The sequence below is a fragment of the Branchiostoma belcheri genome, unplaced genomic scaffold (assembly GCF_001625305.1).
Source record: "Branchiostoma belcheri isolate BF01 breed outbred unplaced genomic scaffold, Haploidv18h27 scaffold171, whole genome shotgun sequence".
Lineage (NCBI taxonomy): Eukaryota > Metazoa > Chordata > Leptocardii > Amphioxiformes > Branchiostomatidae > Branchiostoma > Branchiostoma belcheri.
In genome coordinates, this window is record NW_017803169.1 from 174775 (window position 1) to 197358 (window position 22584).

The 22584-nt window shown below is 39.1% G+C and overlaps 2 protein-coding genes across 3 annotated transcripts; both read right to left on the minus strand.

Annotated features, from left to right (window-relative positions):
• Positions 1-5418: 5418 nt before the first annotated feature.
• LOC109466921 (sperm protamine P1-like) lies at positions 5419-8387 on the minus strand. Of its 2 annotated transcripts, XM_019764793.1 has the most exons (4): positions 8280-8387; positions 7646-7711; positions 6308-6400; positions 5419-5826 (listed from the first exon to the last, which is right to left on the minus strand). In XM_019764793.1, exons 1-4 carry the CDS (start codon positions 8371-8373, stop codon positions 5711-5713), a joined length of 369 nt encoding a protein of 122 aa, XP_019620352.1. In that variant the 5' UTR covers positions 8374-8387; the 3' UTR covers positions 5419-5710. The 2 variants fall into 2 exon arrangements, with proteins under 2 accessions (XP_019620352.1, XP_019620354.1); XM_019764795.1 differs by lacking the exon at positions 7646-7711.
• Positions 8388-13950: 5563 nt separating this feature from the next.
• LOC109466901 lies at positions 13951-22299 on the minus strand. Its single transcript, XM_019764767.1, has 13 exons — positions 22050-22299; positions 20979-21107; positions 20257-20518; positions 19577-19728; positions 18390-18602; positions 18004-18192; positions 17521-17633; positions 17268-17312; positions 17031-17139; positions 16380-16568; positions 15103-15432; positions 14561-14693; positions 13951-14353 (listed from the first exon to the last, which is right to left on the minus strand). Exons 1-13 carry the CDS (start codon positions 22297-22299, stop codon positions 13951-13953), a joined length of 2517 nt encoding a protein of 838 aa, XP_019620326.1.
• Between the last annotated feature and the right edge of the window lie 285 nt (positions 22300-22584).

Genomic DNA, 22584 nt, shown 5'->3' on the forward strand with positions numbered 1-22584 from the left:
CCCCCGGTCCCCCCATGGCCAAAAAAGCCCGGTCTAGGTAGGGTTAAGATGCCTAGGATGACTAAAACAGATATGAATTAGGTTCACCTGCTCCAGAAACATACAGGCTGTTGGGTGTGGTCGCAGCTTTATCGGCGATGTGCGTCCAATTAGTCTGAGACTCCTGCATATTCATGGCGTCTGGGGGAAAACAATATCGGAAATATCAAAATATTACCTGTACAATAAGTTCAAAACTTGAAAAGAAAAAAAATACTATATGCATATGATCTTTTCTGTAAATGCTGTGCATATCCGTAAACAATGATGCAGGGTTTTATCATAATTCGAGGCTGAAATATGCTGCAACAACAAATTAGATGACAACTTGCCGCTTGAACAAACACATTTGAAATTCTGTAAACAAATTCTAGGATTAAGAAGAAACGATAGTAACTATGCAAGTACTTGGCTGCTCCCCCTATGGATTGAAGCGTGTTGTAGAATGCACAGCTATTATGATAATTATAGATTTGTTAGAAATGTTCCCATTGAAAGCCGTTAGTACATGTATGTCCGGACCTTACACTGTACAAAAAGACCTTGTTACCTTCGCCAAGAAGGTTATGTTTTCAGTAGCGTTTGTCTGTGGGTATGTGTGTGTGTGTGTGTGTGTGTGTGTGTGTGTGTGGTTTAGCAAGATAACTCGAGAAGCAGTGGATGGATTGGAATGAAACTTGGTAGGTGGGTAGGTCTTCATGAGACCTAGAAATGATTAGATTGTGGGCCCCCTGGAGGCTTTCCTAGGTACTGCAGCTGAACTTCCGGTTTTGATATTTCATGTTCTGGACATGCTAGGGTCACAAAGTTTGGTTGGTAGATAGCTCTTGGGGTAGGGAAGAAATGACATGAGTTTGGGTCCCCTAGCGCCTTGTTCTGGAACTGCAGGAGCATTTGTTGAAAAAAATTTGAAGGACGATAGCTCAAGAACCGGTTGACGTATTGTCGTGATTTTTTGGTATGTAGGTAGTTGAAGTGATGCTTGACATAAGCAGATGGTAATTATGCAAATCAGGAGCTTATTTGCATAATTAATGAGGAAATTCTATAAATCTGCTTTGTTCGATAATAGAACTATGAAACACTTGTGGCGTCTACTTGAGAACGAAAAAAACATCTCAGGATATAGATTATGTAAATGAGGACCTAATTTGCATAATTAATGGAAAATGTTTATAATTCCATAGTTGTAACTGCTGCACCCCGAATTTATACTTGCCACATTTGGAAGTTAAGTGAAGGTGAACATCAATAAACATAAGTTATTCAAATAATGACTTAATTTGCATAATCTATGTGGAAGTGCTATAATAGCCTTTTTGTTAATAGAAGACTGTCATTGGGTGGAAAATATGATCAACTGATATAATCCATGCAAATGAGGCTCTTATTAACAAAATCAATGATTAAAATTGTATAATTCATCACCCGCAAGGGTTAACATGATTTGGCGAAGGTATGAGATCGTGGAACTCTTGTTAGAAGTAAAGTACCCTGTTGGTTGTTGAACATGGTGTAAGAGGAGTCCGGCTATGCCTGCCTATAAACACATGAGTATAGGATAGGTGAGGTGATAGTAACAAACCATCCCATCTGCATGAACTAAGACAAAGATTAAAAGATATGTTCATCCAACATTCAGTTCAGCACATGGACTAAGAGAAAATCAATGCAACAAACTGAGAACGTACAAAACATTCAAAGTAATATAAGACAGAGAACCGTATTTAGATATTCCAAATTTTGACAACGGCAGAGCCACACATGTGCAAACTCCGTATTAGCGACTATCCCCTACACATAGAATCTGGCAGGCATATAGCAAATTCTGTGAGAATTCATATAATTGAAGATGAATCGCATTTTATGCTTTACTGTATATTATATGACAACGAACGTAAATCACTGTTCATTCCAATTGAGCTAGACAGAAAACTTAAAACATTATCATAACAAAAGAATTTTAATTCAACGTTTCAAGTGCAAATTAATATCATAGCAGATAACAAAACAGACGGATACTGGTAACACTTAAATAAGTCTTAGGTTAAAAAGGTGTTACATATTAAGCAGGCGGATTATGAAAGGTATTCGGGTTTTGAGAGCATTTACACATGTACAATCGCGCCAGTTTGCTCGAAAACGATTCAAAGAGTTTTTTTAACCTCCTTGTAATATTGTTAACTGTTCTTGTGGACGTAAGAAAGTAAAATTGCCATGTACGCTTTTACAAAAACAAAAACAAAAAAACAAGCGGGCAGAAAAAGGAAAATATTTACACACAGTGACACGTTTGAAACTAACACGAGTTAGCTGTTATGCTTTTTTTTAATCACATATATTTATTGAGTGTTAGGTAAAAAGCACAGATTGCTTTTGTGACGCCTTCTACTCAAAATATAAGATATAAAACGAGAGTAAAACGCAATGACAAAATACAGAATTACAAAGTAGGTAAAAAAAAAGAGTATTAACAAGACCGTTTTGAGGTTGTTTCTAGGATTAATAAAAACCGTTGTGCAAAACAAGCTACTTACCGTTTGTTTTACCAGTATGGGACCGCGGCCGCCGCCCTCCAGACATGGTGCCGCGCAAGGTTTCTGCAGAGTGAAAACACGTCCTCGTCCCTCCACAGCGCAAGTTGTTTGTCGATTTCTGTATTAGTCTGTACATTATTCTGCCGGTTTCTCCCCCTTTCGGCGTAACACACGTGCTTCACAGTAAAGCAGTTTAGGCCTAAACAGTAAATCGGTTTAGGCTTAGCTTGGACACAAGAAGTCTTCTACTTTTACTATCGAAGATCAGAAACAAAACTTGAAAACAAACCATTCATACCGGATAAGGCCAAATATCATAGGTTGTACAGTCCAGACAATCAGTCCTGTTGCTTTGTATCAAATGCAAAAGCAGTCTTTTAGGAGTACTCCGCAGTTTCGTAATGTACCATTAAACACGAAAAAAACACTGTAAACATGCAGGTCCGAAGAGCTTTTTTTTTCTATTTCAACATGTAATCACCAGACGTGGTGACGGCACACTCAAGTTTTTTTCAACTTATATTAATGCCGCCAACAATACAAGGGACAAATACATGACAGGACAATACTCATTTACACCTGAGCTAAGTGAGGGGTCGTGTAAAGTGCCTTTCCCAAGGGCACAAGATCGGTGGCATGTCAGGACTCGAACCCGAGACCTCTTGGTTCCTAGTCGAGCACTCTGCCGCTACGCAACACGACCCCACTACAAACCAGAACTATTTCTTTACCTTATAATATTATTTTTTATTAATGATGGAGTCACATTTCCAACCGCGGCCCGGCCGAACAGTTTCGATTAACAGCAATATAATAATATCAATAATATAGGCAAATAGTTCCCATTAGTAATATTCTAAACTTTTTTGTACTTTTTTGTTCGGGCAAATAGTTTATTTTGTTCGTTTTGTATGTTAAAGGCCCAATATTTTTCCAAAATGACTATATTTTATCTTTGTTTTTTGTTTTTTTGCCCAGACGACCCACACATGAACCAATCCCAAACTGATTACCAGGCACGTGCGAACGACGATAAAAACACACCCGATGAGAGTTTAAAAGATTTAGTTTGGAATCTTTCATCAAATATACAATTTTCTTTGAAAAAGCAGAACGACTCATTTCAACAAGCTTAGGAAAGGGAAGATTGAAAAACACAGAGGGAAACGGGGATTTCTTTGTACATAATTGATGTATTATCATTTTACTCATGATATTTATTCTATATTGGTTTCACTTGACTTTCACTTGGATGGTTTCACTTTATGCTTATATGTTTATGTTTATGTTTATGTGTATTTTGTGACTAAAATAAAAGACGCATTAACAGAGTACCAAAGAAAAAAAAACACCTGACGCCATGCACGCTTCCATATATACCAGGTAACACGTACTAAATTTGCCTAAGTAATAAGAAAAAAAAATCAATTGCATTGCTTTTTAAAACGGAACTTTAATACATTATCATAGGTAATGCATGGAAAGTGGAACATTGACAGGCACCAATTATGCAAATGAAGTCTGATTTGCACAATCAATATGATAATGCAATTTTTCCAGGTGGTAAATGATGGGTATTTCATACTCGTGACATGTGCAGCTGTGTTCAAAATGAGCATCACTATGCGTAAATGTTGACGTACATGTAAACAATAACATATCAAGTAAGTAAACAGAATCATATCAAGTTTTAAATTACTTGATGAAACTTAGGGAAGTATCCAGATGTACGTTTTCCTGAATATTTGAAGGGTTATTTAGATGTATTTTTTTCTGAATATGTGGAAGATAACAAGTGTAGGAATGGTGATTAGTAGCAGTAGACGTTGTGCCAATAGAGTATGCAAATGTTTATTACTTGTATGATTTTATATGTTGGTGAATGCACACAATGTCCTTCTTGTTGGCAGAGTCAATAAAAAAAGTAGATAAAAACTTTAAGGCAAAGTTAAGAGTTTTCCTGAATGTAAGGAAGATAGCAAGTCTGGGAATGGTAATTCTGTCACAGAGGTAGACCATGCACCAATAGAACATGCATATTAGAACATGCATATTTTATTGCTTTTTACCTTTGCCAAGAAGGTTATGTTTGCAGAGGCGTTCGTTTGTGTGCCTGTGTGTCTGTAAACACGATAACCCGAGAAGGCTTATAATGGATTGTCTTCATACTTGGTAGGTGGGTAGGTCTTGACGAGACCTAAAAATGATTAAATTTTGGGCCCCCTGGCGGCTTGTGGTACTGCAGCGGAAATTCCGGTTTTAATATCTCATGATCTAGACATGCTAGGGTCACGAAATTTAGATGGTAGGTAGCTCTTGTGCTGGGGAAGAAGTGACGTAGGTTTGGGTTCCCTAGTAGCTTGCTCTGGAACTGCAGGGGCGTTTTATTAAAAATATTCAAAAGAGGATAACTCAAGAACCGGTTGACGGATCGTCATGATTTTTGGTATGTAGGTAGCTTATAATTAATAAGAAAATTTTAATAATAAGAAAGTTAAGTGAACATGAACATCATTAATCATAACTTATTCAAATAAGGACCTCATTTGCATAATTTATGAGGACATGATAGAATGGCTGTCTTTATTAAGATAAAACTGTCTTTTGGTGGAGAATATGATCAACTGATATAATTCGTGCAAATGAGGATCCTATTTGCATCACCAGGAGGAATAATCTTTACTTTGTCAGTCATAAAGATTAACATCATTTGGCAAAGGTATGAGATCGTGGAACTCAGTCTTATTATTGTTACGTATTCGGATACGTAGATACATTGTACTGACTGTACACTATGTCCTTCTAGTGGCAGAATCATATGTTGAAGATGAGTTACTAAAAAAAGGCAACACTCGGAGTGATAGTTTTGTATCTCAAATGTTTGGAAGACAAAATGTGTTTCGAAAAGTCACAGAGGTACAAGAGGCACCAATACTAGAACATGCGGAATTTTTGTACTTATTCTTTTTTAGACACGACATGTCCTTCGAATGGCGGAATCATATAGAGTTTACTTTGGGGAAAATGGTGGAAGAACTTCGATGTAAGTTGCAATGGGTATTACAGACATAATTGCAGTGTTAGGCTCGGTCCCCAGCCATGATGTTCACGTACACGTCAGTGATAGTCGCGTATCAGCCTCTACCGTAGCCTCCCCGGCGGCCACCATAGCCTCTGTCGTACTCCCCACGGCGCCTGGGCAGATCCTTTCTTCCATGGTGCTCCTTGCGGTTTTCACGGCGCTTCTCAACTGAATATTGAAAAAAAAAGTGCAAATTAAAAGAAACAAAGTTCTGGGACCTAGCAACCCAGTGATAACCCTGTTTCGCAAGTTTCATTTCATGTGTATGTGTTTATTTTGTATATTTTGTATATATTTTGTCACTTGGTTATCACTAAAGTTTCGAAAACAAAAACAGTGATATAGACTACTTAAGGATTGTGGAATTTCTCTTATTAGATTAAATCTATATCATACCAAGGAGGTTCATAAAAATCGAAATTTAAAGCTCCTTAATTATACAACCATATTCATCTGATTTTTTTAGGTATTTATTATGATTTACAGTTCAAAAATGTACATATTTCACTTTATTTGTGCGAAAAATCCATCATTCTATAGTTATTTCAAATTTTAATTTATATATTTCACAATTTTGAACTATCCCCGTGCATCACAATACACATGCTCACTTGAAACTGTGCGCTGGCTTATTGCTAGCCGTACTTACAACGAGTCCGCGCTCTTTTCATGAACCTCCTAGATCGTGCCTTCATCCCAGCAGCGAGCAGCTTCTCGCGAATGTCTTCAACTGCCTTCGCTTCTGTAGACGGAACAACAAGATAACAAGAAATCAGAGGATTCAAAAGTATTTAAAGCTTGAAAAAAACTATCAACCTTAGCGTTCAGTATCTCTAGAAGGGGTTAAAACCCTTGATTCTGAATCGGACTTCTTTGCAAGAGGAGTTAAGGAGGTGGTCTACATAAAAGCCCACAGACCTACCCTGAACAGAGACGGGGGGCGACACAAGTTATCTGGCACGTATGACCCGCTACTACGGTCACGTGTCTCTGACGTCACGTTCCAAGAGTAGACGGGTCCATTCCGTGAACAAGGTTGATGGAGTCAACCGAAAGTTTGGGGTAAGTCCCAATTCTGTATCTAAGTGTTGGAAGTTAAAGCTTAGTCTTTATTTCATAATTAGCTATCAACCAAGTTTGTTTACAGGTCGGTACTTTTGGTGGCACCACAAAATGAGTGAACCTTGTATGGGCTGTTTTAGTGCCAACCATAAATGTTGTAAATACGAGATGATTGCACAAATATGTTAAAACCTGCAAGTACAGCATCATTACGGGGATATACATTTTCAAAAATTGCAAATAAACATTTTAATCAAAAAATTGAAATGTTTATTTGCAATTTTTGGTGCAAAATGTTACATAAAGCCCCTTTAACACTTAGAAAATAATGCCTATCGTCCCGAAGAAAATGTGTAGGTACATGAGGGTCTGCTGTTTTGTTTTCATCATATACACTGAAATTTTTTTAAGGCACATGTAAATCATTGGTAGGCAAATCAACCAACCGTCACCCGCTTTTTTGCCTACCACTCGCTTGCCGTTTCGTCACCACGATCGCTAGTATTAGGAACGTGTGTATGTATTCCAAAAATATGAGAAATGTATATGTACCAGGGCTCAACAGTCATTTTTCGGAATAGGTGCACTGGTGCACCCAACCTAAAAAATTAGGTCCATAAAATTTTTGTCGGGTGCACCATATAAAACAAAACCTAATTGCAGGTCTTACTGCTCCTCTTCTGAGCTTGAATCTAAAATGAGAGCTAAGTTCAAAATCTTAAAAATTACTACAACATTCTAATATTTTTCGATACTTAGAGGACAAGAATATCCGGTATACTACTATACACTTCTAATGTTTAAGATTCCCACAAAAATATTTGGGTGCACCAGTGTACCCACAGAAAAAAAATAGGTGCACAACTTCAATTTAGGGTGCACTAAGGTGCACTTGAACCCAGTATTTCGAGCCCTGTGTACTCACTATTATCTGCGTTCTTTATGTATTCCCTGATGGCTTTGTTGTCTCTGAGGAAGTCGGCGTTCTTTTCTGAAAGTTCAAAGATCGCAACAATAGATTGAATCAAAATTCAATGAAATTTCCACAAAAAGTATTGGCTGTGTGAGACCGGACTGTAAGGTTTGACCTACTCACACCTTGATTAAAATCTAGTCTACCTTTACAATAAGTATCGTGAGATATTGCTATCTCTAACATTGCCCCAATTGAAAAAAGTGCAATCACTTAATGGGCCACCCTGTATAGAAAAGACGGGAAAAAAAACTCAAACGTGCTCGGTGTGTGGCTCTCCTCAAACACGGTCGGGAACTTTACGTCCTCTTCGAGAGGACATTCCTAAATACAGTTGTAATCATTTTCACCTGATCGAACCGAAAATAGTTGTAAATGCCCTTCCCAAAGGCGCAATACCGGGGCCTCCATGGTGTTCAAACTCCAAACCTTTAGATTCAACAATCCTATATAGTAGATGTAACTATCTGGTCATTGTTATTGATACTCAGTCCGGTTGACTACAGGTAGGCAAATTCAACCATTTCAAGTATAACTTTACAAGCAAGAAAGACAAACAAACTCGTATACTAGATAAAATACTAACCAGCGTCATCATTTTCCAGACCAGAAGTAACTTCTACCAGGATGGAACAGCAAACGGTCACTAACAGAAGGAGAGAGAGAGTCCAGGGGTTCATGTTTTCTTCTTTGCCAATTCTACGTACCTCATTCAGCTGAACACCTGGCAGCTAATTTGAGACTGAATGGATAATATTGAGCGTTGATTGGCAGCGACAGGTCACGTGATAAAATGTCATTCGTTTAATGATTGGATCATGGTGGCAAGGAAATGGGTGGGAAAATGGCGGCAATCACGAGATCGAGGCTCGTTTCATGCGCAAGGGACGATGGGTAGACTTCCTGGCGGCGAAGTCAAATTTTCTCCTGTTCTACATAACGTGTCTCAACGAGTTTTTTAATTTGTGATGGTTGATTTATTAGAAATTTTGTACACATCATTGCTAAGATATGTAAATATTTATGCTAAATACCATGATAAGGCCATTCCAATTAAATTTCTTGGTACCGGGATTATTTTCAGAAAATTATTGGAGTGGCTGGATCATATAATACACATTATACATGTACTTGTCCTATGTGATAGACCCTAATTCCTCCACTGTGCTGAAGTCTTACTTGTCATTTTGTTGTAAAATCATACTATGATTATTTATAAAATAACAAGAAAAGAAGGCAACACAGACAAGTCCCAAGATATCTAGAAATAGATATCAAATTATCACGTAATGTGATCTTATTGGCCAAAACCGTCTAGATACGTAATACCCTGAAAACTAAATGGTATACAACATAACTTTACCAAAAGTGCTCATGACAGAATATGAGGGTGTACTAAGTCTTATGTCGCCCAAAGCAACACCGGTGACGTCATAAAATGACGTCATGCATATTTAAGCTATCCGCCAGGAAAAAGCCTAAAATACATTGTAAAAAGACTAAAGACGTTCATATGAACCTTTTTTGTAAAAAGAAATGGAAGTTTTGATGACATTTTGAGGAAAATAACCTGCATATACCTGTTATAATGATATGGTCCGCCATCTTGGATTTTGGCCGATGACTTCATCAAATTAGCATGAATTATGCATTTTTAATTATAAAATTTACATAAAATCAGGGATGTTATTGATATTAGAAACCATGTGTAACTTGACATAAAACCCATAAAATTCTATTGTTGAAACGAAAATTACTAAATTTTGAAAAAAAATGCCTGTCAGAAACCCGTTGCCATTGCAACACAAAAAGTTTATATCTTATTCCAATGATAGAGAATTGTTGCCAACAATATTCTAGGAAAAGTCACCAAGTTTGGCCGTTCTAGCGCTAGCCGTTTAGACTCTACGTGACATCAAAGTCGGTGCGGGCACTTTTACCCCCCCCCCCGGTCTAGATAGGGTTAAGTTGACCCAAGTGTTAAATGACAAAAGCACACCCAAAACAGACGCTGTGCACCATGACCACATTTTATTCCGTAAACAAAGTACTCCAGATGTTTCCGAGTCTCATCACAAGGCATAACAGGTCTTTATAATTTCCAAATTATCAAAGTATTAATTAGATGACAACCTTTGATAGAATTTTATGAATTTCCATGTGTGTAAGGTTTCATTCATAAGTTTTTTTCTTTCAATACAATGGGGACAATGCATTCATGAGGGTCTTACAAGGCCACGTGATGAACATACACCAATTTAATTCATATTCTACAATCCTTATATGATTTGTTAAGCACATTTATTCTCCATTACATGAAAAATAGCCACAATCCCTGTTTATGTCAATTACAAGCTGCAAACCTGAGACTGCACTACTCACGACACTGGACTGTACACATCCGACAAATAGTGCGTCCTAATTTCCTCAGTTACAAACTTTCACTACTTTGAAGTTCCAAAACCATCGAGCTGGTTAAAATGAAATTCCTCATCAGCATAAACACACTTTCTTGCAGCTGTTTAATTTTTGCTTTGGTACTAATTTAAGTAGGTACATGAATGAGAGCATAAGCTATTCTAGGTACATCTATGTCATCAGTATCTATATTTAGTATGCGAAATCAGCTATTGCTTAAATACCTCCGCCACAATGGTACCACGTACTATTGCAAAGCCGAATGCAATATCTAGCTCAGAAATAATTATATTACATCATTAATATATTTTAAAGCTTACATGAATTGACAAGTAAATTATGTCACGTTAACCCTGTGTTTTGTCTAAATAGTCATGGTGACTTTACCTAAAAAGAAAAAAAACATTAATTGCTGAAATCAACAATAACGTATAATCTGAGTTTACGGAAAGCTATGTTGAACATGAAGAATTCCCTAATAAATCCAAGCCTGCTGAACATCCAAGCAGCCACAAGTTAACTTTAGCTGCATGGCCATCTCTATGATATTATGACTAAGTTGATTAACTACTAAGCGTAAGAGAAAAGGATGTAAAGATGAAGTTTTGTTTTCCTATTACACACGCTATTATAAAAGTGCACTGCATCAGGTGTAAATAAGAAGCGACTCGTAATATTATTAGTGTAATAATAAATTAGATTGTCTGAATTTAGATTGACGTCCTGTGCAAATAATAACATGATGATAAACCATATTCCACAGCCGAGGTCTGTATGGAACTCCTATACGTTTGGTGTATGCTTTAAAACATCTCTATAATGTAATTATAAAGAAATTAATGACGAATTACTAAAAAGGCAAACGTTACACTGAATTTTGCTTGCACCAAAAGGCAATTTGAACACAACTGGTGCGTTTGAAAATTTCATGTTTGGGTCATCTTTAAACACAATCAATTTCAATATTACGAGTCGGCAGAGTGCATAAACTACGATGTATGGCATAATAAAGTTTGCTTTTAAGTTTTGCATGTTGTCCATGACAACAAATACGAATTAATGTTTTAAACATGCATTAATATAAAATCTGGTAAACAAAATGCCCAAAGCTCTACTGACAGTAAAGGAATTGTTTTGTTCCATGGAAACTATTAAGATTCTCTACTTTATGCTATTACGTATACAACTTAATACATCTACTACTTCAATGTTTTTACACACGGTATACGTATACACAAGATCTAATATATCATGTTAACATCCCAACGAACTGTTTACAATCATCCACCTCTTGCATTAAATAAATGCCTTTTAAGGATAAAATTTACGCCAGCAAATATTTTAACTGCTTATAAGGAATTAGGCTCCAAGAAGATTTGGAAATACGTTCTTGAAAACGCAGATAACAATACCTGATCCTCAACTTTATTATTCAGGCAAAGAGCTATATACAATACTACCTGGATAAAATACTATCTCCTGTAATAACATGCGAAGATATGCATGGAATTATATTGATAAGAACTAGATTTTGGTTATTTAATGATCTCCTCCCTAAAACTAGGTGTAGCCAAACTGTATGAAAATTGTGTAAATCACCAAATTAGCAAGTGCTAAATTTGATAAATAACATGAATAAAATAATCAGGTATCCAATAACGTTTTTAACCCTAAACAGTATACCTGGCGTATACTGTTCAGGGTTAAACAGCACTATGTATTCTGTAATATTTTTTTTTTTGTTTCTAAAGTTTACATTTTTTTTAAATTTCAGTTACTTGTTACCTACATAGCTGACCCTCTACACAATGCAGAAAATTCCGTTTCCCCCCATTAAAAAAATTATATTTAATTTTCTACGTCTTTCGATCGTAATGGATACACTGGCGCTCTTATACATTACTGTATTTCCGTTTTTACATTTTTTTTCATACAGTTATCGTAGGGACACCAAATCTTCAGAGAATGGTGTAGTAATAAAATAGCATCATAAAAACAACTTTGATGTAATTATGACGGGATTGTGACATTATTTCTGTTCATTTATGTCATTTTTTGAGTAAAATCTTCAAAAATTGTTTTTTCCGTTTAACTCAGAGGAATACAACAAAATTTAAACTTAAGTATCTATGTTGAAATATTTAGGTCTACTAAAGCGACGGTCACAACTCGCCGTACGTGCTTCTGCGTGCTGTCTACGTGCAAAAACGTGGGCAATCGTACGGCATCCGTGCGTGGTGAGTACCACCTCCGTACGGAATCCTACGGATTTGGGAGCACGCAGACACGCCGTAGAACTTTAAGTGCATGTAATACTTTTTCTACGTGCGGTCTGCGGATTTACCACCCGTGCGTGCGAGTACGTGCGACGCGCGTGCCCCGTACAGCCTATGAGCGTGCAACGTACGGACTCCGTGAGTCTAACTTCACTATTCTCACGTGCAATTGCTGTACGGACAGCGCACGAAGCACGTGCGTGCCACACACGGTGCTTGCGGCATCCGTGCTTACTCCTCACTTCCCAGTTGACCTGCTCAATGACCACGCAGAACACACGTGCACCATACCAGGTGCTCCGCACGTGCAACGCACGTGCAACGCACCTGATCTCTACAGTATATAAAGACATCTTGACGGGCGACTGCCAACTCGTCTCCAAGATGCCCAGGAAGGCTCAGAAGAAGACTACCAGACAAGACCCAAAGAAACGGGCCGCGGAAGACACCAGGGCGGCTAGTGATGATGAAGTTAACAGAAGGTGCACGCACTTACAACGTGCGAGTGAGTAAGGAAACCGTGCGTACGCCGCACGTGTAGGTATGGCCTGTACGTGGCAACGTAGCAATCGCACAGAGATCGTGCGTAGTAAGCACGTACAACTCACTTACCACTTGCGCAACGTACGATGCACGCAACCGCTGACGGCCAGGCGTGTCGTGCAGACCACGTACGTACACCTTGCGCAACCGTGCGAGTGACGTACTCCCTCGGCCGGCCACCCTACGTTTGCAGAAAAAACGTAGCAGACGTAGCCACGACAAAAACGTACGGACAAAAAGCACGCACGGCGAGTTGTGACCGTCGCTTAAGACTGGCAACAACACTGCCGTCAAAATTACGTCGAAAATGACGTCAGGCATAATAAAAAAGTCTTCGATCGTCGATCTTGGCGTTTTCAACTTAAATTTTTTCAAGATACAGCCTCGAAACGCAATGCAGATGGGCTAATGATGTTCATATCAACGTTTTATAGAGAAAAATACAGACTTGTGATGAAAAATCTGTGAAAAAAAACGTGGTTGCACCAGAGCTAATATGGTCCGCCATCTTGGATTTTGACCGATGACGTTATCAAATTAGCATATATTATGAATATTAAATCATGTATCTTTGATGATTCTAACGCAAGCCGTTTAGGCGCTATCTGAGATGAAAAAGTTTGCGCGGGCCTCAAAAGCCCCACTCGGTCTGAATAGGGTTTCAAAATCTTTAAAAGACGGGTATTTCTTGTTTTCTTCAAAATGTATGATTTTTGTACGTAATGTGGACTCAGAGGTTCACACATTAATTCAGTACAACAATTGAGCTGGCATCATACTTATAATTTCTAAAAAAAATAGCAAGAAAAACTGTTTTGGGGTCCGCGTGGACCCCAGGGTGACAGATTAATCCGTCCAGGTAGGTGGACCGTTGAGGGTTAAAAGTATCGGGTATCCTTATAACATTGTTTAAAATGCTCCAAATGCATACCTGTTTGTTCAACAAGTCGGATCAAACGACATTTATCATAAATTGATAACGTGGCATACGGTCTATGGATCGAGGTTGTTGCTACACTTTTACTTGGCCAAATACATGGACATAGGAACGGTTGCTGCGATACTGATGATGTACATGACAATACACAGCCTGTCCAGGACCTTGGCCAGCAGCGTGTAGTCAGAAACTTTCTCTTCGTTCTTCACGGCCTTGGTCAGCTCATCAATCTTGTTGTCCAAATCTTGAACGCTGGCGTTTAGCTCGGAAATGCCAGATGATCCTCGGCCGGTAGGGTCCCCTGTAGGCTTTGAGGGCTGCTCGTTCCTTCCATTGCCATCACCGAAATATATGACTTGGTCGGCCGCCGACACGTTATCGGCTCCATGGGCGCAGTTGGTCAGTTCTATGGCGGCGTGGTTGGTTACGCCAGGCTCTTCATCGTCTGCTTCCTTATTTGCTGTCAGATCACCCAACAGCAGCATCCTTGATAAGAAAAAAAATAGTACGCCACTGTTAAAATCATGCCAATGCATCACACTGCTATTCATTACCTATATACTAGTAGATCTTTAAGGTTTGTCTTTAACATTAGGAAATGTCAAAATGGCAAAAAAAAGTATATATGCTTGGAGTCAGTTTCGACCTTATACATTGGTTTGAGAGTTAAAATTGAAAACGTAATGAAAGTACTTTGACATGTAGCGGAGGAAAATAATCTTCGCCGCCGGAGACAGGCTGCCCTCCCGGTCATGAATGACGATGATGACCAGGGTGACAAACAGGAACAATCCCATCAGGCCCATGCAGATGATGATCACCGTAGCTGTAACATTATAGATGGAAAACACTTTCTTGAATGTCAAGCCTTTTGTTACAATCATCATAAGCAAAAAAAAAAAATTGAAAGCATTATGGAGTAGGTTTAAACTGCCATCTACATCAGGGCCTTACAACCATCCCTCAACAGAGACGGGGGGCGCCACAGACTATCTGCAACCTATGATCCACTGCTCACGGAGTCACGTGTGTTATCTGCGTGACGTCACGGAAGCGGTGGATTGCTCATTCCAACAACACAAGACTGGAGTTGTACAGTCGAAAATTTGGATGAGTCCAAATTGTTGTGTTGGAAATTGCAGTTTAAACTTGCTTCATAATGATTTCTACCAACACAGATGAACTTTCAAGATAAAATTTTGAAAGCAAGTTATCTCAAATTGAATTTCACTCACCGAAAAATGGCAACACCCTCTTGACAGGAAGTACGTCTGACACAAATACGAGGGAGACGACCATGGACAGGAGAATGGTCACTCCGAACGCGATCCGGTCTCCCCTGTCTAAGGGCATGATGAAGGTGATGCTCATCAGCACAACCAAGATGATGCAGGGTCCTACAGTAGTGGCGATGTGGAACATGGGGGCCCTCTCTAGGTGGAGAACAAAGCACGCTTCCCTGTTGTCTTTAGCAAACACCTTGTCCATTCGGTACCATTCGCCTTCAGATGTCACGGCAGAAAAGGTGTCGCACTCATCAGACCCGTCCTCTTGGGCTTGGCATTCTGTGTTAAGCATGATTATGCTTGTTGATGTATATGTATAAATTTTATTAAAGAATGTTCGACAATATAATCCTACTTGAACGAAGTATAATCCTACTTTAGGCAGCTTAAAACAAATTGAAAACAACAAAATTTTATAGAAATTTAAAGAATGTCCACGACATCATACCTGAACCAAACCAGGGTAACTGTTCAAACTGACTCATTATACAGCGTTAATTATGCAAAAAGTCTAGTTTACATGAATTTTCTGACTTGCTCATATTCTCTAAAAATGAGTCTGATCAGAAGAAATAAGGCTATTGTAGTATTCCCTCATAAATTATGCAAATTTTGCAAAAAAAATGAACAAACTATGTTAAGCGATGTTCACTTTCATTCAACTTCCAAATATGGCAAGTATTAAATTCCAAGTAGTTACCACTATAGAATTATGGCATTTTTCATTAATTATGCAAATTTGTTTTATTATGTAAATTATGTAATTTTTTTATTATGTAAGATGGGTCCTCATTTACATTATCAATATCTGCCCGTCTGTAACCGTGGCATAGCTCATACATAATTGATATCTAATTTTGTAAAGCATCACATAAACTACCTAAATGATAAAAATGACGAGTTATCCTCCCTTGAAGATTTTTTAAACAAATGCTCCTGCAGTACCAGTACTAGAACTGCTAGAGGGCTCAAACTCATGTTAGATATTCTCCCTGATGACAAAGTCCATGATCCTAGCATGTCCAGATCGCGAGATATCATAACTAGACACTCCTCTGTAGCACTATAACAGGCAGGCCAAAATCTAGTCATTTACGTCTTCAGTGAACCAAGTCTGATGGCAATTCACCAAGAATTTATCGTGCTAGACCACATACATACATACATACAAGAATACACACGCACATGGAAAACATAATCTTTTTGGCGAAGGTAAAAAGCCTTACCAATAGTTTGCTTAATAGCAGCGTGTGCAGAAAAACAGATGTGACATTCCATGGTGTCTGCAGGAAAGAAGAAGGGGTCTGCATCACACAGGGTGGTGGTCAGGGTTTCTACACTCCAGGCTACCTGCCCATCACTGCTGACTCGAACAGGTACGTCTTGTCGTAGGCCTCGATAGGTGACGTCGGCATGGTGAAGTGGACACATTGCCATAGTTTACCTACACCAATGCAATGTGGTTGTCTGTCATTATAAATTACTACTGGATACGGAAGTATTGTTTAGGGTGGCGTGCAGGGAGGTCTGTATGTATCCTGTGTCATGGCAACGATTGAGAGAGGGCGGGAGCTGGTTTTGACGATTTATAAGGTGCCTGGCAGGCAAAATAATAATAGGAGACAAGGCCATTATACCCTCCACAAATTCTATCCGAGTTTAATTTGAAATACGCCACACCGTTTACTCAATTGTTCACAAATTCAGGAAAGCCACCGATATTTTCCGAACTCTCTAATTTAGTATTTTCTTTTTGTCATCTAGATGAAGACTCCACCAATATTTGGTTAAAAATATTAAGGTCGTGCAAAATAATATTCAACATATATTAACTTCAATTCAATTAGGTTAATTAAGCTCAAGACGGGCTACGTACTTTCTTTTCACAATGAAGGTTGGTGTCCAAATCCTGCTACCCAGAACGCTGTGGGTCTTGACGCCACCAAAATACCTTGGATTCCATCTCAGACGACTGTCCTGCCATTTCTAAAGCAAATGTGAATTTATTGTCCAAGTTAAAATTACAATCGATTGTCTTCAACGTCTCTTAAGGACAAAATTATGGCGAAATTTTACACAACCCGCGTTTTGGTGTTATAACTGTATCAACTTACGAAGTCAATGGCAACAGATGTGACGAGCTTCTCATTCTTTTCATCCTGCAACAAAATTAAAAATGGATTAAAAAATAAAGTTTTGCCACGATTCATCGAGGAGCCAGCCTTGCTAAAGGATCCTATCCTGTTGCTGACTCTTCTCAGATTTACTCTGTAAATTTGAATAAATAAATAGATAACAAATAGATCAGACATCCTTATAGTTGGTAAACAACGGGTATCTAAGACGTATAGCAGCCATAGTACCTACCAAGTCGATGATCTGCCCCACAGATCCGTTAAAGATAATGGTAATATTCTCAGGAGCCAGACCTGCACCGTAGATCTCTAGCACCTCATCTTGCACCTTTCGTCTATGGTCAACTAACAATAATAAAATGAATGTCAATTTTTATAAAAGCAATAATCGACAGGCTAATTAAATAATGGATAAATCAATCATCCATGGCCTTGCTGTACCTACTGCTAAATATCAAAAACATAAAAAAATTAGTCACGTATTTTTTTTAAATATTGCAATAGATTTTCCTCGGCTATACAATCGGCTTAGGGCACAGAACGAAGCATATTGGAGAATTTACGTAAAAGACATGTTGGCAAAGGGTGCGTTAAAGGAGAAACAACTTATTAATTGTTTTGGTAATGGAAGTAAAAATAAGGCAAAAATAATAGCTTAGCACATTTTCAACAAATTTATTTTGGCTGAAGAAAACTGTAGATTTTTAAAACTTACTCGAACAATCGGGCTTGTCATACTCCCAAATACCCTCTTCTGTGCACCTCACTTCCCTGGCGTATCCTGCCTCCAGGGTGTAACCCTCGTTGCACGTATACGTGACTCCTTCTCCCACGTGATAGAACCTTTTCTTTGGACTTCTCTTGCCGTAGTTTGGAGGGCCTCTGTCCCAGCAGACATTCTCATCTGTGTGTTGTAGTGTGTGTGGTGGGGGGGGGGTAGATTTTGAAACAGGCCTTAGTCATAAGACAAGGAACCCCATTTAACGATTTTTATATAAAGTGCATAATTGACGCCAGTTATAAATAATAATCAAGTAAACGGCTGCTTTGGAACCCATGAAGTATCTTTGACATTGTGTATTGCTTCTTGACATGACTTACGACATGGGATGACGCCACATTCCTCCTGGCTACCGTCTTGAGTAAAGCAGAATGGCCGATTCAGACCGGCGGGGTTGCGGCAGTAGTTGTGGTCCAGGTTAGCCCAGGAGAACTCGTCGGTATTATAATCAGTTGACCACTCCATACAATCTGCGCCGGATGCTGTTTTATCCCAACCTCCGCGGTAGTTCTTTCCATTGCCATGGTAGCAAACTAAGGTAGACAATAACAAGGAAATACCTATCAATCAAGTTTAATGTGGTGGCAAGAAGTGGGATGCTATCACTGATAGGTGACGAATCCAGGCAAACAACAGAGAAGCAACAGGAGAACAACAAGACAGATTTTGACGCTCATAGGAGAGGATGAAACAGCGAGTAACTGGACAGAATGCATAATGAGATTCTAACAGTAACAGTTGGGAAGAAGAGAGATTTTTGATAACTGTAACTGGTGTTGTAATCTCTGTGCCCTTGTACACAAACAGAAACTCAAAAATCAGAACCTATTAAAGCAACGTAGGGGCATGGCAGAATAACCATCTCCAGACTTGAAGTTTGTTCCCATTATCGATAGTAATCTATCAGATATTATCACGAGCCATCCAAAGCTTCTCGAGCTATGCCGAATGCATAAAATCACAGAATGCACAAAAACCCGCTGACGTACCGTTGGAAAAAAGCCAGGTAAACCATTTTAAACATGACCTAAATTTTAACACTAGCTACCCAAATACTTATAATATTAAGAAAAAGATTAAATGACAACTTCTTGAGTTATGATGTTGGCCAACAGCTGCTCCACCAAGTCCAAACCGAAAACATACCATTCTGACGAAGGCAAATACTATGAGCAGAATTTGGGCCCCAATAGCAAATTTTATACCGAGAGACAAAGAAGTCCGTCCAGCAAACCGTGAGTGACAGCTGCGAACACACAAATATCGACAGGTAACCCTTGCTCGAAAAGACTGTGTCCTTCCTCGGAGGGAAGAAAAGTATTCAGAAGTACATAATTATATAGCTAAATGCATTATCGCTATGGAAAAACCAAACACAATCATTCAAAAACGGTTAACGAATGACGAGAGATACTTGGTTTCTTTATACGTTATAAAGATACTATTAGGCAACGGTAGAAAGCGACTGAAATGGCAGCCTTAAACGCTATAAAATGTGTCAGTTTACCTTCGTCTGCCCTCTTTGTTGGTTCAGGGTTCCAACAGCCGTCCTGTGATGTTGGAAACAGCTCACGTGCAGGAATCAGGTCCCTTATTTCGTCATCAGCGATGTTGAGCACTTCCTCACACCACGAGCGGCATGGTACCAGTTGTAAACCCCTAAGAAATAATTATATCTAGTAGCAGACGGTGGGAGTGGGAAATTTAATACGTAACATTTGTTGTCTTACGCAGGCACTAGGCGTGGTGAGATCTAGAACTTACATGTACATGTAATAAAATTTCACCATTAAAGATGGTTATATTTGCCTGACATGGCGACATTTGTCATACGATCGTCCTAGGATCACTACCAAACATACCAAAAAATACATCTACCAAAAAATACATCTTGAACAAAGAACTACCTGTTATTGTAGCAAGAAACAAATTGCCAGCAAGAAAAGATTTATTGTTATAAGAGCTTTCTGTTCATGTAGCAAGAAAACCTTTTTGTAAACAAGATCTATTGAACTAAGAGCTATACATAGCTCTTCTTGTGAGACCAAATGTTACAAAAATGGCCGTCGTAGATTCTTGTAAGTGGATGGTGCTGTCACAGCTTGCTTGGATATCTTAGGGCGACAAATGTGACCGTGCCGTAAATGTCAGAAACAACTGCGTCAATGTGACATCGTATATACTTACGTGCATATTGTAGTGTTGTCTGTGCCTGGTGACGGAGGGCAGTGACTTGAGCTCTCGTGAGAGACATTACATTGTGGGAAAATGACTGTAGCTACGAAGTATCCTAATTCCGGATGGTAGTTCTCTCCGATGCCGTTAGAAGTGTTGAGCAGTTCCTGGAGAGAAGAATTCAACATCGCCTCAAACGTCTCCTGCCCAAGTTGGTTCGGTAGCATTGTCAGTCTGTTGTTGAGGCGAAAACCATCGGGAATAAACAGGCACACTGAAATTTAGAACAAGCAGATACAATGTATATTAATATATCGAACGTAATAGAGGGAGATAGTTCTTTAACCCTATCTAGACGGGGGCTAAAAGTGCCCGCGCCAACTTTGACGCCGAATAGCGTTCGAACGGCTTGCGCTAGAGCCACCATTCTTGGTGATCTGTCTTAAAACATTGTTGGCAACAATATCACGGGAAGTACTTAATTTCGTAAAAATGCCTGTCAGAAACCTGTTGCCGTGGCAACACGAAAGATTATTAACTTAACGTACTGATATGAATCAGTGCGATAAGTAAATAAGTCTTAATACATTATACACAAATGTTCACAATATTCACGTATTTGTGTTATCTATGTTGAAAAAGCACCATGTATAAAACACGGGACACAGCAATTGTATGTTAGGAGCAACTGCCAGTAAATTGAATTGAATTGGATAAGGTTATAGTTCACTTACCACAATCTTCCTCGTCACTACCGTCCGCGCAGTCCGGATGCCCGTCACAACGCCGCCATGGCAGGATACAGTTGCCTCCACCGCAGCGGAAGTCCCCCAGGGAACAGTGGAGGTCCGTGTCGATCAAAACTATATTTGTAAATTGGACGTCCAGAACTTATCTTAGCTGATACGGACAATCTCAGTAGAGTTAAGACCATTTCACGACCCCCCAGCAATTTGGGCGTCGGCCGCCTTAGCAACACATAGATACAACCTTTGACCCTGAATTTTCCAGATTTCTACTATTGTTTGATAATAGCCCTGACCCTGCCCAGTGTGAAAACATTACAAGAAGGGTGCCCGTGGATCAGGTGAAGTGATACCTGGCCTCTGTGGAGTGTGACATGTTTGGCTGTCTGGGAACAGTGCTAGATGTGCATTATAAATGACAAAGGATTCCATGTCTAGTGTATCTAATTTGTGTGATTCTCAGATCTCAACATTACACACTGGTCGATTGATCTGTCAAATGTGACATTTTTATCTCTATTGAGATATTGACATGCACTTGTTGGGGTAAGTGGTCAGAATGATTGTGCAGAATTATTGAAGTGTTCCCCAACTGAATGTCAAACAATCTTGTCCCATGCCATTGTTTGACAGAAAGGTTTGAAATTAATCATCAAATTAGCATAAATTTTGTAAACCTAATTATAGAAATTAAATTTATTGTTTATCAATTGTTAGCTTTGTTCAATGCTGTCAAGTGATGTCCAAACGGATTGGCGCTTCCATTTATGTTGGGTGAGTTCAAGTGAATATCAAAAATGAAAATAAAATATTAACTAAATCCTTTTCAATGACTTATTAAATGACAGCCCACTTAGCGGACAAGTTTTTCGCTTTTTTGTCACATGTTACATAAAATACGTAACGTATAGACTACAGAAACACGTTAGACTTCAATTCAGCTTATTACATGGGACTGTATTCCATATACATATTGAATCTGGTTGAATATACAATATTCCAGTTACCATGTGATGATAAGAGAGGGATGGTCAAAATGCATACTTTGATTTTTCTGACAGATGAATCCCCTAGGCTTGGTGCAGCCTTTTGGATCCCATACGGACTCTGTCCCCCAAAATCCAACACAGCCGTAACCGTTGGACTCGTCGTTGGGTTGCCAGTTGGAGTAGTCGGATGACGTCAGGATTTGGCCATCTTCAAACACCCACTGTCCGTCTCCATCCGGGTCAGTCAACCCCAGCCAGCGACCTCCCGTCACCGGTTGTAGACTGGCGAGAAAATTATTGATTGCACTGTTCTTGGGCATGGCTAAAATCCCACCGTCAACCACACAAGCCTTTCTAGCCTCATCGCGTGAGATTCTAGCCACATAGCTCTTGTAGCAATGTCCTCTAAAGTTCACGTAGTTATTTGTGCAACCTGTGAACGAAGAAAAACATGAAAAGTTGTAACTAAACCCTATCTAGACCAGCCTTTTTTGGGATTCGTGGGGCAGGGGGGAAGAGGGGGAAGCTCGTTTGTATGACCACCAAGTTTTAGGAGCACGGTGTGCTAGCAATAAATCATAACAACAATTACAATAATTACGTAA

Bases quoted from the DNA above. Each gene is read 5' to 3' on its own strand.
- LOC109466921 (XM_019764793.1), bottom strand. From the start codon at position 8,373: ATGAACCCCTGGACTCTCTCTCTCCTTCTGTTAGTGACCGTTTGCTGT. The intron at 7,712-8,279 runs GTTAGTATTTTA...TTGAACTTTCAG, and splicing joins TCTGGAAAATGATGACGCTG to AAAAGAACGCCGACTTCCTC. The intron at 6,401-7,645 runs GTGAGTACACAG...TTCCGTCTACAG, and splicing joins CATAAAGAACGCAGATAATA to AAGCGAAGGCAGTTGAAGAC.
- LOC109466901 (XM_019764767.1), bottom strand. From the start codon at position 22,299: ATGCCCAAGAACAGTGCAATCAATAATTTTCTCGCCAGTCTACAACCG. The intron at 17,140-17,267 runs GTAAGTTGATAC...CATTTGCTTTAG, and splicing joins CATCTGTTGCCATTGACTTC to AAATGGCAGGACAGTCGTCT. The intron at 14,694-15,102 runs GTGAGTGAAATT...ATAATGTTACAG, and splicing joins GAGGGTGTTGCCATTTTTCG to CTACGGTGATCATCATCTGC.